This window comes from Geotrypetes seraphini, chromosome 4 (assembly GCF_902459505.1).
Source record: "Geotrypetes seraphini chromosome 4, aGeoSer1.1, whole genome shotgun sequence".
Taxonomy (NCBI): Eukaryota; Metazoa; Chordata; class Amphibia; order Gymnophiona; family Dermophiidae; genus Geotrypetes; species Geotrypetes seraphini.
In genome coordinates, this window is record NC_047087.1 from 109,746,279 (window position 1) to 109,763,596 (window position 17,318).

Below are 17,318 nucleotides of genomic sequence, written 5' to 3' on the forward strand. Positions count from 1 at the left end.
GAGTGACATAGACCCACCCATCTTGACTGAGCTGGCAAGATAAAGAAATTTATTTTTTTTAACCCACTACTCATCTCACCTTGCCAGCCTTAGGCTGTAGCTGTCTCATACTCTCCTAGCTCAACTGTAGTGCTCTCTCACTCTCAGACTTCCTGTCCAAAGGCAGCAGCAGGATTTTAAAAAGGAGCAAAATAATCCCAACTACTGTCAGGGGAAAAGACAGGGCTGCAGTTGGTGGGGGATAGTTAATGAAAGGAAAAACTTTAAGAGAAATGCTACAGTGCAGGAGCATCGTCTTTTTCTAGTATCTGTAACTTGAAGTGGGAAGGGGGGGTGGAAGAGAAGAAAGAATTGGTTCTTAAATTAGTAGCTATGATTTATTTTATATATATATTGTCTCTGCTCCAGGTATTATCTGTGGTGCAGACACAAAACAAGTCAATGCCGTAAAAAAAAATCCTACAAGCCTAGCACATAAAAATAAATAAAACATTAATGAAAAGTACTACCCTTCAGTGGCTTTTTATTTTTCTATAGAATGGGAAGATGCTCTAACTGTTCTTTTGAGCACAACAGGTACAAAGCATGTTTTTTCAAGTTGATGGTATGCTCACAGTAATTATCAAATGCCCCTGATGTACCCCTTCCTACAGGTTATGGCTAAGTGGTGGGATGAAGCAGTTCTCTTCCGTATTGGACTGAAGCTGGAAAAGTTCCAGGCAAGCACCAGCAAACCCAAGATCTTCTATGATGTTCTGACTTGAGCAAGAGTATGTTAATGCTTCACTTTTCTTCATAGCTGTCCTTGAGTATAGGGTATACTTTTTTAAAATAATCAGTTAAAACAGTGAGTTTTTGTAAACATAGGATTAAATATGGGCTCTGTTACTGTACATCAGATTGCAAAGCTGGTTGTAGTTTTTGACTCGGTGAGAAATACATGCTATAAATTAGCTATGGTGTGCAAGCACTATCATGGGTTTCAAAAAAAGGAAGTTAATTTGATGGCATTTTAAAATGGGAGTTCACAACATTTAAATTGAATCTGTTTCCATCACAGAACACGATAATTTTGAAAAAAGTATTTGTTTCGCTGCAGTTCTAAAGCATTTAGATAGTGACAGAATATCTTACACAAGGTGACATACCCCACATTCTTGAGTAATGTAGAAAGCATTTTAGACATAACTGTTCTCTTCCACTTCAATTTACACTGCCAGGATGACTTTCCAGTTCAAGGAAGTGTACAAGTAATACAACTCTACTTCAGCATGCCATCATGACTGTGTATATAAATGGGATGTTAAGCGTTCAGAAAAAAAACAAGGAAGGTGTAGTTATGCTAGACTGTTTCTAGAGGGCAGAAGTAGGGTGAGGACTAGTGTCCTTGGACATTTTTATCTAGATAAATAAAGTTTGGATTAAGTAAATGTTTGAGTTTTTACATTAATTAAACTAGGCCTTGGACCTACCTTTCCAAGAGCATTAATGAAATGAGCTTTCTACCCATTACTCCCTCCAAATGACTGAAGCAATTTGATACAGATTTAATTATAGTAACACCTTTTTGTTAATGTGGAACCTGAGCTGTTGCTTCCATGCAAAACTCCCATACTTCAGATCAGCTTCATGACCATGCCTTCTTTACAACAACTCACAATCCATTGTGTTTTCTATTGGAGGCTAGTGCCGCCATGTTGGATACCTAATGCCATGAAACAAAAGCCTGTAGTAGCTATAAGTGAGGACTCATTATTAAGTTTAGTAAAGTCATTCATATAGCCTCAAAAGTACCAGACATTAGCAGAAGGCATACTGAAGCAACAATATTTGGCATGGGCTATAGGGAGATGCCATTATATAGCTGAACTGCCACTATAGGGGTACACAGGTAGTTTGGTGTTATACTGTGAAGAAAGCTAGTGACATGAAGCACAGTCACAACTGGTAGAACCTGGCTCTGGAAAAGAAACAAACACTGACATTTTTATTGTTAAAGTTTTACTACTGTGACCACCTCTAGGAAAAGGTGACTAAAGTCACCAGAAACAAAAAATAAGGTTTTAATAAAATGTGTTTACACTAACAATTTGTAATATAACAGGCCAAACCCCATCCTTTCACGTGGAAAAATTAAAACAGAAGTTCAAACGTAACTTTCAGACTGCTTGCAGACCCATGACATGAAAAAAATGGCCTCTCTCAACATTTTAGATCTGCTACTTTAGTCACCTTTTCACAGAGGCAGTCACAATATTATTTTGGATTGTTTTAACTTGTGGAAAAGCTTGTGAGATTGAGGGGGAGGGTTAGAATAGCAACCATGTTACAGTACCATAAGTTAATCCTGCGTAACCAGAAAGCACAGTTACTTACCGTAACAGGTGTTATCCAGGGACAGCAGGCATATATTCTCACATGTGGGTGACGTCATCTACGGAGCCCCGGCGCGGACAGCTTTTCAAGCAAACTTGATTGAAGTTTCAAGTTTGCACACTGCACCACGCATGTGCATGCCTTCTCGCCCACTAGAGGGCGCATCCCACCTCGTGGTCCTCAGTTCCATAACTAGCAAGGAAGCCATCCCCGGGGAGGCGGGCGGGTTGTGAGAATATATGCCTGCTGTCCCTGGATAACACCTGTTACGGTAAGTAACTGTGCTTTATCCCAGGACAAGCAGGCATGATATTCTCACATGTGGGTGACCTCCAAGCTAACCAAAAAAGGGCAGGTGGGAGGATGGCAATTTAGGAAAACAGATTTTGCAAAACTGACTGGCCAAACCGGCCGTCACTCCTGGATAAAGTGTCCAGGCAGTAATGAGAGGTGAATGTATGAACCGAAGACCAAGTGGCAGCCTTACATATGTCCTCCATCGGAGTGGATCGGAGGAAAGCTATCGAAGCTGCCATCGCCCGGACCTTGTGCCCCGTGACTCGACCCGGGGGAGGAAGGCCAGCCTGAGCGTAGCAAAAGGAAATGCAAGCTGCCAACCAGTTAGACAGAGTGCGCTTGGAAACTGGATGCCCTAATCGATTGGGATCGAAGGACAAAAACAATTGAGGAACCTTCCGATGAGACCTGGTGCGTTGAAGGTAATATGCCAACGCCCTCTTACAGTCAAGCGTGTGAAGCGCCGTCTCGCCAGGATGGGAGTGGGGCTTCGGGAAGAACACAGGAAGGACAATGGACTGATTGAGGTGGAAGTCAGAAACAACTTTAGGTAAAAACTTAGGATGGGTGCGGAGAACCACCTTGTCGTGATGAAAGACAGTGAAAGGAGGGTCCGCAACCAAGGCTTGCAACTCCCCAATCCGCCTGGCGGAGGTGAGGGCAATTAGAAACACCGCCTTCCAAGTCAGAAATTTCAAGAGGGACTTGTTGAGTGGCTCAAACGGGGGTTTCATCAGTTGAGCCAGAACCACATTCAAATTCCACACGACAGACGGAGGCTTAAGAGGGGGACAAACCCTGAGTAACCCTTTCATGAAGCGTGTCACCAAGGGATGGAGTGACAGAGGGCGTCCCTCCAGAGGTTGGTGGAAAGCAGAAATCGCACTGAGATGAACCCGCACCGAAGTAGTTTTCAAGCCGGAGCGCGACAATTGAAACAAATATTCCAAAACCGAGGATACCGGAACTGATACCGGATCCAGGTGAAAAGACGAGCACCAGGTGGAAAACCTGGTCCATTTCTGCGCATAGCAAAGCCTCGTCGAGATCTTGCGGGAGGCTTCCAACACCTACTTCACCGATTGAGACAGGTCCGGAGGAGTCAGGGCACAAGAAACCAGGCTGTCAGGTGCAATGACTGCAGATTGGGATGTAACATGGATCCTTGACTCTGAGACAGCAGAGAAGGAGAGACAGGCAGGGGGAGAGGCTCCCTGGCACTGAACTGGAGCAGCAGGGAGAACCAGTGCTGACGCGGCCACCGAGGTGCTATGAGAATCATCGTGGCCGTGGACGATTTTAGGTGTACCAACGTTCGCATGATCAGAGGGAACGGAGGGAATGCATACAGGAACCTCCCTTCCCAGTCGAGTAGGAAGGCATCCGCTTCCAGACGGTCCTGCGAGTACATCCGAGAACAATATAGTGGTAGTTTGTGTGTCTCCGGAGAGGCAAACAGATCCACCTGTGGCGTTCCCCAGCGAGCGAAAACCTCGCGTAGAACTGCTGAGTGTAGAGTCCACTCGTGCGGTTGCAGAAGTCGACTCAGTTTGTCCGCCAGGCAATTCCGTTCTCCTTGGATGTAGACCGCCCGGAGGAAGATGTTCCGGGAGGCCGCCCACTCCCAGAGGCGAAGAGCTTCGGAGCAGAGGGGCCATGACCCCGTTCCTCCCTGCTTGTTCACATAATACATTGCCACCTGATTGTCCGTGCGGACGAGGACCACCTGGTCCTGCAATATGTGAACGAAGGCTCGAAGTGCTAGGAAGATGGCTCGCAGCTCTAGCACGTTGATATGACACTGACGGTCTTCTGTCGACCACAGGCCCTGCGTGCGAAGACCGTCGAGATGGGCTCCCCACGCGTACTCCGAGGAGTCCGTGGTCAGGACCTTGCGAAAAGGCGGAGTGCGAAACAATAGCCCCATGGACAGATTTGAAGAGTCTGTCCACCAACGCAGCGATTTCCGCAAGGGCGGAGTTACCGAAATGAGGCGAGACACCGGGTCGCACTCCTGGCGCCACTGGGACGCGAGGGTCCACTGAGGGATCCTCAGGTGTAGCCTCGCAAACGGCGTGACATGTACCGTCGAGGCCATATGGCCCAGCAGCATCATCATGCGCTTGGCCGACACCCTCGATAGTTGGGAGACCTGGCGGCTCATCCGTACCAAGGCTTCCAACCGCTGGGTCGGCAGGTAGGAGCGTAGGCGCACCGTGTCCAGCACCGCACCTATGAATTGAAGAGACTGCGACGGCCTCAACTGAGACTTTGGAAAGTTTATCTCGAACCCGAGAGTTTGCAGGAAGGTAATAGACTGTCGGGTCGCTGAGATAACCCCCTCCCTGGTCGGGGCTTTGATGAGCCAATCGTCCAGGTAAGGGAACACATGGAGTCCACGTGACCTGAGGGCTGCTGCAACCACCACCATGCACTTCGTGAATACTCGTGGGGACGCGGCCAGGCCGAAGGGCAGTACCCTGTACTGGAGGTGGAGGTCCCCCACCTGGAATCGTAAGAATCTTCGACAGGCGGGGTGCACCGGAACATGGGTGTATGCTTCCTTCAGGTCGAGGGAGCACATCCAGTCCCCTTCCCCCAAGAGGGGGTACAAAACCGGGAGAGATAGCATTCGAAACTTCTCCCGGGCCAGGAATTTGTTGAGCTTCCTGAGGTCCAGTATGGGGCGCAGGTCCCCGGTCTTTTTTGGGACCAAAAAGTAGCGGGAGTAAAACCCCGTACCCCACTGGTCCTTGGGGACCGGCTCGACCGCCCGAAGCTTCAAGAGGGCTTTGGCTTCGGTTATAAGGGTCGGTAGCTGGGAACGGTTGCAGGGGACTAAACTTGGGGGACTGTCCGGCGGCGAGGACACAAAGTTGAGCGAGTAGCCCTCGGAGACGATCCGGAGCACCCAAGCGTCTGAGGTAATCCCGGTCCATGCCTCCCGGAAGGACCGAAGACGGCCCCCGATAGGAAGGGGTTCCTGAGAAAGTGCGGAGGGGAACCCGCCCCGTCCGCTCAGCCCGTCAAAAGGAAGGCGCGGGCTTAGAAGGGCCCTGCGCCTGGGCTTGGGTTTGTCCCCCTCTGCCTCGCTGAGACGGACGTCTCGGAGGCGGTCTCGAGAAAGCCGGAGTCGACTTCTGAGGGTATCGGCGCGGCGGAGGCCGAAAGGGTTTCTGCGGCGGGGGTCTAGGTTTGGGGCGGACCAGGGATGCTAGAGAGCGCTCCTGTTCCGACAAGCGTTTGGTCGCCGCATCCAATGACTCGTTGAATAACTCGGACCCCACACAGGGCAAGTCTGCCAGGCGTTCCTGCAGGTTTGGGTCCATGTCGAGGGTGCGAAGCCAGGCCAAGCGGCGCATGGCCACCGCGAGGGCCGACACCCTCGAAACCAGCTCAAAGGCGTCGTACACTGCGTGGAATAGGTACAACCGCAATTGAGACAGGTTGGACATAAACTTATCGAATCCTGCTCTTTGGGAGTCCGGTAACGAGTTTCGATATTGAGGAAGGTCCTTCACCATACCACGCAAATAGGAGGAAAAGGTGAAGGCGTAATTTAGAACCCTGGTGGCCATCAGGGAATTTGAATAGAGGCGACGGCCAAACTTGTCCAGGGTCCGCCCCTCCCTGCCTGGTGGAACCGCCGCAGAAACCCGTGAGGGCTGTGATTTTTTAAGAGCAGACTCCACCAGAAGAGACTGGTGTGAGAGCTGCGCCTTATCGAACCCTTTAGGGGGAATCGTCCTATACTTCGATTCCATTTTTGAAGGCACAGACGTGACTGTAAGAGGGTTTGACAAGTTATTCAGCCAGGTTTGCAGAAGGACACTGTTGAGAGGGAGTCTAGGCACCTCCCTAGGAAGAGTGGGGAGGTCCTGTTCCTCCAAAAACTCTTTGGAATATCGAGAGCCTACCATCAGGTCAATCCCCAGGGCTTGGGCCATGTCCTGAACGAAGGATGAAAATGAGGACGGCCTAGCCTGGGGAGACGGGGTTCTCGACCGCCCCACCGAGGAGAGGGGGGAGGCCTCATGGGAATAATGAGGATCCCTAACCGATCCCGAATCCCAGGATCCCCTCTCGAGGGCCCTCGAGGGGGAAGGGGAAGTTATCCTCCTCGCAGAGCCCTTGGGTGAGGACCCAGGGGTTCGTGGGACACTCTCACGTTTCCTCGGCGAGGCGGCCCGGGAAGATTTCCCATGAGGTGAGCGGAGGAGCCTCGGGTTGTCGAGGCGCAACTCCGACACCTGCAGCGCCTCGCCCCCGAACGACGAGGAGCGGTCGCGCCGAGGCGAGCCTCGGGGTCGCTTAGACTTCCTCGATCGACGCCCCGTCCGAGGTCGCGTCGAGGGCGAGGCGTGTCTGGAAGACCCGGAGGAAGAGGAGGAAAGACGGCGCACTCTGCGCAACTTTTCCTTGGGCCTTACGCTCCGCTCAGGGGGTTTCCCCCGAGGTCGAGGTCCGGGGCGGGGCCGAGGCCGAGGTGAACGGGGCCACCGTACCCGCGACCGAGGTCGCCGAGGTCGGGGCTCCCGAGGGAGCCGAGGCCGGGGTCTCCGAGACCGAAGGCGCCCCGGCCGAGGTCGAGGCCGCCGGAACCGCAGCACGCTGCAACACTTCCAGGGCTCCCGACAGCTCCGATGAGATCAGAGCTCGGAGGAGATCCTGGAAGGCCGGAATCCCCACGAAGGTGGGGAGTTCCGAGTCCGGGGCACACTCCCTGGAGGGCGACCTCGGTCTCGAGTATTCCCTCGGGGTGTGCGGAGTCGAGGTCCGATGCGGGGCCGGGGTCGACCCACCCGCCTTGGCCTGACTCGAGGATGGCTTCTTTGCTGAAGGGGATAGAACAGAGGACTTACCCGAAGCTTGCTTCACTGACGACGCCTTCGAGGAAGAGGGCCGAGGCGAGGCCGAGGCCCCCAAGGACGTTGAGGCCGAGGTCAAGGCCGGGGCCGAAGCCGAGGCCGACGTCGAGGCCTTAGGTGTGTCGACGGCGAACAATTCGGCCATTCTTGCCTTACGGCGACGGAGGGCCCTGTTTTGGAAGGTAGCACAGCGATCACACGAGTCTGTCGGATGTTCGGGCCCAAGACAGACAATGCACCACCGGTGAGGGTCGGTGATGGAAAGCAACCTTTCACACCGGCTGCACTTTTTGAATCCCGTAACAGGACGGGACATCCACGAAGAAAAAGAAGAAGGCCGGGAACGTACCGACGTCCCACGGCCACGGAATCCGGGAGCCCCCGGAGTCCGAGGAAAAACGAAAGACTTTTTTTTTTTTTTTTTTTGAAAGGAACCGAAAAGAAAAACAGCACCGCGAACTAATTCGAAGGGAAAACAAACTAAACGCGGCAGCTAGAAGGCAAAAACACTGGAGCTCAGATCCACAGGGCTTTCTTGCTCCGCGGAAAAATTTGAACTGAGGACCACGAGGTGGGATGCGCCCTCTAGTGGGCGAGAAGGCATGCACATGCGTGGTGCAGTGTGCAAACTTGAAACTTCAATCAAGTTTGCTTGAAAAGCTGTCCGCGCCGGGGCTCCGTAGATGACGTCACCCACATGTGAGAATATCATGCCTGCTTGTCCTGGGATAACTTTTGCTGCTAGTTTAAGTCCTGCATGGAGGAACTGCAGCCAAAGATAAAGAGATTAGGTTCTTACCTTGCTAATATCTTTCCTTGTAGTTAGGTATGTCATTCTGGACAGTAGAGCATTCTCTCCATGCTTGTGAGCCATGCAGAAGAAATCCATTCCAGTTTTTCCAACTCCTCCTCTTTCTCCAGAGGGCTCTGCTGCCCCCTTCAGTTTATACCAAAGCAGACTATAGCCCTATATAAGAATACATATGAAAGAGGGGTACAGGGAGACTCCCTGATCTACAAATCTGTTCTGCTCTGAAAGTATAACAAACATGTTGAACATTTTAGAGATTCAAACACTCTTATCGCGAGCTACTATATTAAATCAAATGGTCACACAAATGAAAAGCTGCTATTTTAACAAGTAGAGTAAAAAAGACTTCAGTTGTAAGGCACCTTCCTACTACTCAAGGCACACAAAGGCAGAGGCACATGACCACCATCATAATTAAGAAAAAAACTCCACTTTTCTTGTACTGCAGCTGTCAGGGTCAGAAATCTTCCAATCAGCAGGAACATTTCATCCAAATTTATAGTTGTTTCTCTCAAATCCTGGTCGCCATTCTTAAAGCTGAGATATCCAGAATAATATCAGAGAAGAAGTTGCCTGATTGGCCATTATGAAGGAGGTGGCATGTATGTGGGTTTTTTGTTTGATTTTTTTTAAAGAACGCTGGTGGTCTGGTCTTTGTGTACCATTTTTTCCAATACGGAACCGTTAGCAGGATGCCAGTAAAACCACTTTAGTGTTCCATAACGGAAGCAGTTGTTTTACCAGTGGTCTGAGCCTTAATGTTCCCTTTAGGAATATGGCTATGTCTAGATGAGAAGCCAGGGGAGCTTTGCGTTCATGGGCTCTGAAACACAAGAAGCCTGCCAATTGGACAATGAGTGAGGTCTTCGTCAAGACCTGCTTGGAGGAAAGCTAGCATTAAACAGCTCCACCTTCTCTTTCATGCACCAGTCTTGAAACGTCTCCCATGCCTTAGCGTAAACAGAGACTGTTGTAGACTTATTAGCCCTGAGAAGAGCAGCAATGCTGTCCACCAAGTATCCTTTGTGCTCTAATGCCGCACATGTAGGAGCCATGCTATAAAATCAAAACAATCCAGATCTTCTATGACCACTGGGCCCCTGGTCCTTCTGAAGACGCATAAAGTCCAAGTACCACAGCCTGCATGGCCAATTTGGAGCAACAAGGACCACTCTCCATGGGTGGTTTGCTATTCTGTGAAGTATCGGGGGCCTTGGAGGAAATATGTACAAGAGCTCGTTCTTTGGCCACAGCTGGACTAGGGCATCAAAACCTCCACTTCTGGGCTCAGCTCTTCCATTGAAGAACTGGTACACCTTCTTGTTCCTTGCCTTAGCCATCACATCAAAAGTTGGCCGACCCCATTGAAGAATGATGGATTGAAATGTTGCTACAGATAATGTCCGTTCTTCCAGGTCTAACGTTTGCCTGCAGAGGTAATTAGCCTAGACATGGTCCACTCCCCACTACTTACACCATGGAGATCTGCTGTAGGTGTAGCTCTGCCCACCTGAACAATAAGTGGACTTCCAGGCTCAGCTGCACCTCTTTTGCGATTGACATATGCCACCGCTGCAGCATTATCTAAGAAGACTCTTCTCCCACTATTGTAACACCAATTGAATGGCCCAAAGCTCCAGCCTGTTGATGGACCATTTTCTCTGGGAGGCCGACCGACCACCGCCCTTGGATTGGGGAACTGTTGCAATGGCCTCCTCAGCTGAACAGGCTGGCATCTGTTGTGAGAAATCACCCATGAAGTTATTATGAGAGGCATGCTCTGTAATAATGACTGTGGACGGAACCACCAATTCACACTGCGGTGGGATTCCGGAGTCCAGGGGAAAGTCATTTGATGGAAGTCCCGAGACAGTAATGCATTCTGGAGAGGACGCATGTGAGCCTTCACCCAAGGAACATCTATAGTGGCTGCCATGAAGCCTAATACTTGGAGATAATGCCACAAAGACGGAGCTGGCTTGGCCATCATGTCCGTAAGAGTACAAAGCTTATCTGCATGCCTCTGGAAGATAGTCCCAGCCTTCTACTGTGTTGAATAGTACTCTCAGGTATTCCAGAAATTGGGATGGAACTAGTTGGCTCTTTTAAAAATTCACTATCCAGCCCAGGCTCTGCAAGAACTGGACCACATGAGCCACTGCTTGTTCCCTTTCCAATAAAGATGGAGCTCTGATCAGCCAGTTGCAATCCTGCTTTGCGGATTGCAACCCTTAGTGAACATGCAGGGTTTTGTTGCCAACCCAAAGGGATGTACTGAGAACTGATAATATCTCTCCAGCAAATGGATCCCTAAGGCCAAAGCTTCAATTTGCTTTTTCAGTACCGCATCCACTCTGCAATTCTGTATATCCTTTAATACTACACATCCCTCACTTGGCAGGGATGTGCGCTTGGTTACCTGAGCAACCAAGAAATCTACCTTAGGTTGTACGAACATCTGTGGACACCCCTGTGCCATTGGATACAGCCTAGTCATTGTTTTTGCTACCTTTAAAGAGCCCTAAGGAGCATTCCAGTGCTCAATGACTAAAACACTCATATTAGGATGCCAGGGAAAAGACGTGGGCTGCACTCTCACTCTACTCAAGATAGAACGCGGAGTAGAAGGGGCATGCTGGGAGTCAAATAGAGAGATGCGTAGGGACAAAAATCAAACTTGTCCCTGCCCGTCTGCTGGAATCAAACCCGTCCCTGTCGGTCCCCACTGGAAATCAAATCCGTCCCCACCTCTCCCCATAAACTTCAGAAACAATTACAGTGGTACCTTGGATTACGAGCATAATCCGTTCCAGGAGCATGCTCGTAATCCAAAATGCTCGTATATCAAAGCAAGTTTCCCCATAGGAAGTAAGGGAAACTTGCTTTGATATGTTCTCACCCCCCCCCCGAGGCCAGCAGCGCTGCTCCCCCCCCACGAGAACCGGCATTGCTCCCCCCGAAGGCCCCCCCGCGATCCGGCACACCCCCCCGCCGTGACCTGAGGTCCCCCCAACCCACCCGAACCCTCTTCTTACTTTTCTGTAGCCTCCACAGCGGTACCGGCATCAGCATGTCTTGTGCATGCCGGTGCCTGAAGATCTGCTTCCTGTGCTGGGCCTGAGAGTTCACGTTCAACGTGAACTCTCAGGCCCAGCACAGGAAGTAGATCTTCAGGCACCGGCACCACGCACAGGACATGCTGGTGCCAGTGCCGCTGCGGAGGCTACAGAAAAGTAAGAAGAGGGTTCGGGTGGGTTGGGGGGGCCTCAGGTCACGGCGGGAGGGGTGGGGGGTGCCGGATCACGGGGGGGGGAGGGTGCCGGTTCGCAGGGGGGGCGCTCGCAAATCGAAGCGCGCTCAGTTTCCGAGGCGCCGATTTTGCAAATGTTTTGCTCGTCTTGCAAAACACTCGCAAACCGGTGCACTCGTAAACCGAGGTACCACTGTATTTCATTTAATTATGCTACTAAATTAAAGGCCTCGGTAGAGACCCATTTACAAATGAGCAAAGACACTTTATTAATTTGGAAATATGAATTGGGAAAAATACACACTTTGTAAATGAGTCTGCCAGAGTCTCAAATATAAATACTCCAGCAGATGAGGACCCACAAACTATGTCAGCTGACAACTTCCTTGGATGGTGGCCAGGGGTCCCTTTTGCCAAGCTTGGCAGGCAGCAACAATGTCCCTGTGTCACAGAAGCTGGCATCTCAGTGGCTCAGGGATGCTGCCAGCGACTACTACGCTTGGTGGAGGGAAGTTCTGGCTGCCTTTGGAGGAGGTCCTCTTGAATCTGATTTAAGACTTTTTTCTTGGTGTCTCACTCCAGAATTGTCCCTTGCAAATTGTAATAAAGGTCCTTGTTTGCTAACTTTTTCCCTCTAACAAATAAAGATTAGGGAAAAGGCTTTCATAAGGCAGGTCTTTAAGGAGCAATACAATTAAAATCAGTTTTGTTTTTATGCATGCCTATGGGTATTAATGTGATTGTGCTTGCAGTCATCCTTTGGAATGAAGTTTGGTGTTTGTGGGTAAAAGGATACCAGTGTTTCTCAACTTCTTCAAGCCAAGTACCCCCTAAGTTTAAGAAATATCAACCGAGTACCCCCAACTAAGCTCTGTCCCAGATCCGACCCCCCAAATAATAGTACTTAATTGTAATGCAATTTCATCCATTCATTTTTCATAAACACACAATATAATCTTATTAACAATACATAAATACTCCAGCTGATGAGGACCCTCAAGTTGTGTCAGCTGAGGACTTCCTCTGAAATTGGCCAGGGATCCCTTTTGCCAAGCTTGGCAGGCAGCAGCAGTGTCCCCGAGGCATAGATGCTGGCACCTCAGTGGCTCAGGGATGCTGCCAGAGACTGCTATGCTTAGTAGAGGGAAGTTCTGGTCACCTTTGGAGGAGGGCCTCAGTTGGTGGTGGTTGGGGATCCCCCACCAGCCACAGCAAGGGTTAGCAAGTACTTCAACACTGTAGAAATAAAACCAGAAATGCATTTCCTTTTCTGTTGATCACAATATAAAGGACATCTGTTATATACATTTCCCAAAGCTAACATATTTCTGTCAAATTCCTTTTTTTACCTTTGTTGTCTGGAGATTTATGTTCCCATCAAGCTGGTTCCAGTTTATCTTTTTTCTGCTGTCCTGTCTTCTGTAAATTCTTCTTCAAGCAATTGCTGTCCATTGGTTCCTCCTACCATTGTTCAGTATTTCTCTCTTCCCTCCCTCCCATTGTACAGCAACCTCCCTTCTATCCTGGACCATTCTCCTTTTCCCCCTCCCCACTCCTGCAGAGCAATTCTTCCTCTCTCCTCCACTCCATGTGCAACATGTATCCCTCTCTCACTATCCACCATCTCTCTCTCTCTTGCTGCAGAGAGAGAGGGTAGAGGGATAAAGGGTGCATCTATCTCACCCCCTCTACAGCCACGTCCAACATTTCTCCCTCTCTCATCCCCTGGTCCTTGTGTAGTATCTTTTGCCCCTCCCCACCAGCCCCATGCCCAACATTTCTCCTTCTATCATCCCTCTCCAGCACCATGCAACGTTTATCCCTCCAAACCCCTCCACCATCATGTCCAACATTCTTCCCTCTTGCATCCTTTTCCATCTAGCCCACCCTTCTTTCCACCACAACATCCAATATTTCTCCCTCCCTCCTCTCTACCACCATGTCCAACAATTCTCCCTCCTGTCATATTTAGATAGGCCCGGGGGGGGAGGTATCACTACTGAGGTATCTGGTGGTCCAGCGGGATTCTTCGTGGCAGCCGCAATCTTTTGTGGAAGCTTGCAGTATCACGAGAGGTTGCGGACCACCAGGTACCTTGGTAGGCTGGGGGGGCTACCTAAATATGACAGGAGAGAGAATTGTTGGACATGGAGGGAGGGATAAACATTGGATGTTGTGGTGGAGAAAGAAGGGTGGGCCAGATGGAAAGGGATGCAAAAGGAAGGAATGTTGGACATGGTGGTGGAGGGGAATGGAGGGATAAACGTTGAATAGACTTTGATACTTCAGTAGGTCTTGGGGGGAGGGGGGCACAGGAAAAGAGCCTCAGGTTACCAATCCATGCAGCATCTCTTTCATCCCTTCCCACCCACCCACCCACCCCATCAGGCATCTTATTGGCCTTTCTCTTCAGACCACCGGCAGCATTCTTTTGCTCCTCCACCGTACCGGCGGATAACCTGGAAGCCTTTGGGCTTCCCTCTGATTGCGTTGAATGTTGCCAATGGTCTGAAAAGAGTGAAGGAGTATGGCTGCAGAGGACCCGATAGGGGCAGAAATATCTAACAACAAGAATTTTCATTTGGAAATCCTCATCCCAAAGTATACACATTGCAGACTGGCTCTGAATTTTCAAAGGGAAATTCAGCAGGAAGTTTTCCTTGCAAACATATGCTCATTCCTAAAACTGCCTCAAATAAAAGCAAATCAATCATTTACATTTTCAAATAAAGTGCATATGGGGTGGAGGGTGGGTGCAAGGTTTGTTCCCTTTACATCAAAAGTCCTTACACAGGTGAAAATGAAAGTGAACTTTTGACTACGAAGCTAGAACCATTGCATAGATCACTGACTGATGGGTCATATAGTGATAAAAGGAATAAATCACACTGAGGAGCAAACACAAACGGGTACAAAATCAAGGTTTTTTTTATTGTTGCCCTTTTCTCAATATTATTAAGCTCTGCGATTATTAACACAGGCAGATGGCACCATAACTCCATGAGAATGAGCAAAGTGGCCATGGAGACCCAAGCGTACAATCACCATGGCTTCACTTTCATGATATAACTATGTGTGCGTAAAGCTGTATACACACGTACATAGATATACGCACACATTTAAATGTATATAAAATAACACCTGGTTTATAAACGGAAAGACACTTACAGCCTCCCCTGCCCCACAAAAAAGAATGGTATACAAAATATATCTTAAATATTTATAAACATTGCAAGAAAAAAATAGAACTGTATGAAAATATTTTCTGACAAATTTTGTTTTTCAACCTTCTCTTTGACCCATACCTTCCCTCTTGCTGGGCTTACTGCTGGCTTTAATGGGCCTTGAGTCCATAGCTGTTGATGGGGTAGGAGTAGGCCCTACCCAGTACTATCCTGTCCCGCAGAAGCTTGAATAAGACGTAATAGTTGCAGAAGAGGATCAGAGCCATGGAAAGCGTGTGATTCCACTTCTCAGAGCGCAGCAGTGAGTATAGCTGGTAGAAGACCAGGCTGCCTTCCATTAGGATGAGCAGGTTCAGCAGCCGTAACGGCTGGTGAAACAGGAACTATAGGAGGTAAAGAAAAAGCACAAAGATTTTTGTCATGAAAGGCAAGCACACACTGTGTAGCATTCAGACATTCCATCATTCCCTGTCAAATTTCTGCAGGATGGAAAAGAGTAAGGCCTAGATGCACTAAAGAGGATCGGTAAGACCTTGTGGATCTGCTCTGCTCCGCTCCGATTTTTTTGCTGATTCAGAGCTATTGATGCACTAAAAAGTGTGTTTGCAAATGGTTCATGAAGATGTTCGTTGTAATCCCTGACTCTGCCGTCCGAATGACCACAGAGCCGGCAGAGGAAGCCCGAACAGCTGAGAGGCAGGAGAAAGCTTCCTACTACTCAGCTGTTTGGGGCAGGAAACCTTTTTATTTTTTTTTTAAATGGACACATATGCTGTGCATGATACAAACATATACACACACACTTGCCCCATTTAAACCCCCCCCCAACCGATGATGGCCCTCGCTAATGACCCTTGACAAATGCAGCACCAGGAATCCATACCCCTCACGCAAAAATTGGCAGGAGGGATGGCCATTCCCTCTTGCCATTGGCAAGAAGTATGCCCACTCCTTCTTGCCATGCCATCCTCCCCGCCCCCCCCCATCAGCGAAATGGCAGGGATGCCCACCCTTGCACCAGATGTCCCCCGAAACCCCCCCGGACCACCCCAGACCTTTTCAGAGAAGTTGGAACCTCAGTCTGTCCTGCTCGTCGAAAATGGTGGTCCTTTCCCTTCTAGGTGCATCATGTGATATACAGGGAGGTGCCTAAAGCCCTGATTGGCTCAGTCAAGCCAATAAGGGCCGTAGACTCCTCCCCTTCGTATTCCGGGATACCAAGGGAGGAGCCAAAGGCCCTGATAGCCTAAGACTCCTCCCAAGGGGAGGGATTTTAGGTGTCTGAGGCAATCAGGGCCTTAGGCCCCTCCCTGTGTATCACATGATGCACCAAGAAGGAAAAGGCCCACCATTTTGGACTGGCAGGCCTAACGAGCAGGATGGACTGAGCTTCCCTCCTGCTCCAACTTCTCTGAAAATGTACAGGGGGGAGTTTGAGAAGGTATGTGGGGAGGTTTCGGGGGACCTCCAGTGGCAGGAGGGAGTAGACATCCCTCCTGCCTTTTTTGGGGGGGAAAGGGGGAAAGTAGGGGATGTTTGGGGTGATGCCTGGTGCATCCCTCCTGCCGTTTTGCTGCCCCGGGGGAGGGGGGGAAGAGTTGCCATGGCAGAAGGGAATGAGCATTCCTCCTGTCGTTTTTACTGGCGGTGGGGGGAGGGAGGTCGGTTCCTGATGCTGGTTTGTCAGAGAGGGCCGTCATCGGCAGGGGGGAAGCTTTTTTTTAACTTTTTTTTCGAATGGGGCAGATACTGTGCATGTGTAACAAGCACAGCATCTGTGTCCATTTAAAAAAAAAAAAAATTAGGTAAGACCAGTTGGTTATTTTGGATTGCTAAAAGCGATCACTATTTTTAGTGTATCGGGAAGCCGTGTTAGAGCATCAATCGCTCTACTAGTTTACATGACATTTTAATATTAATGAGCTTATTTGCATGGTCAGATTGGGGAATGAGTGATCATGCAGAAAACCAGAAGGTGAGCCGTTTTCTGCCTTGGGTTGGCAAATGCAATCGTCACTAAAGCTGTTAAAACAAGTTTAGCAAAAATCGCTAGCTTTAGTGCATCTGGCTATGAGTACTGCCAGGTCCCATAACTTATATTAATGGTCTGTCTCCCCTCCCCCACAACACAGCAGTACCATTTTACTAATAAGGCACTTCTAGTACCATTTGACCTTATGACTGATTCTCTCACTGGAACCCCCATCAACTTCTCAGAGGCAGATTCTCAAAACTAAAATGTGCCTTTAATGTGCTCGCTAAACCAGTTCCAGCTGGTTTAGCATGCATGTATTTTAGCAGCAGATTATCAAAATGGCTTACCATGGTTTTTTCCAAGTTTTCTAACAGTCTCTGATACTGCCATGCAAATGTAGTACAACAAGGTCATTAATATCAAAATGAGTACTCCGAGCAATTCTCTATAATCACTGAGTGATTCCCTAACCTTGTTGTGCTACATTTGTGGCCAAAATTTGCCAACAGGTCTGAGCTGTCATAGTTTTACTTTCTGATCAGTGCCTGAGCGCTAA

General features: G+C 49.3%; 2 protein-coding genes across 7 annotated transcripts in view; one reads left to right on the forward strand and one right to left on the reverse strand.

Annotated features, from left to right (window-relative positions):
* Nucleotides 1-1,430, forward strand: part of LOC117359191 (fatty acid amide hydrolase-like) — a 110,187-nt gene extending 108,757 nt beyond the window's left edge. For both annotated transcript variants that reach the window (XM_033941520.1, XM_033941519.1), the window contains one exon: nt 654-1,430. In XM_033941520.1, coding sequence (XP_033797411.1) covers nt 654-764 — 111 coding nt within the window. In that variant the 3' untranslated portion in view covers nt 765-1,430. The remainder of the gene's footprint in view (nt 1-653) is intronic.
* Nucleotides 1,431-14,512: 13,082 nt separating this feature from the next.
* Nucleotides 14,513-17,318, reverse strand: part of TMEM39A (transmembrane protein 39A) — a 95,887-nt gene continuing 93,081 nt past the window's right edge. For all 5 annotated transcript variants that reach the window (XM_033943159.1, XM_033943158.1, XM_033943156.1 and 2 more), the window contains exon 9: nt 14,513-15,170. In XM_033943159.1, the coding sequence (XP_033799050.1) occupies nt 14,937-15,170 (234 nt within the window). In that variant the 3' untranslated portion in view covers nt 14,513-14,936. The remainder of the gene's footprint in view (nt 15,171-17,318) is intronic.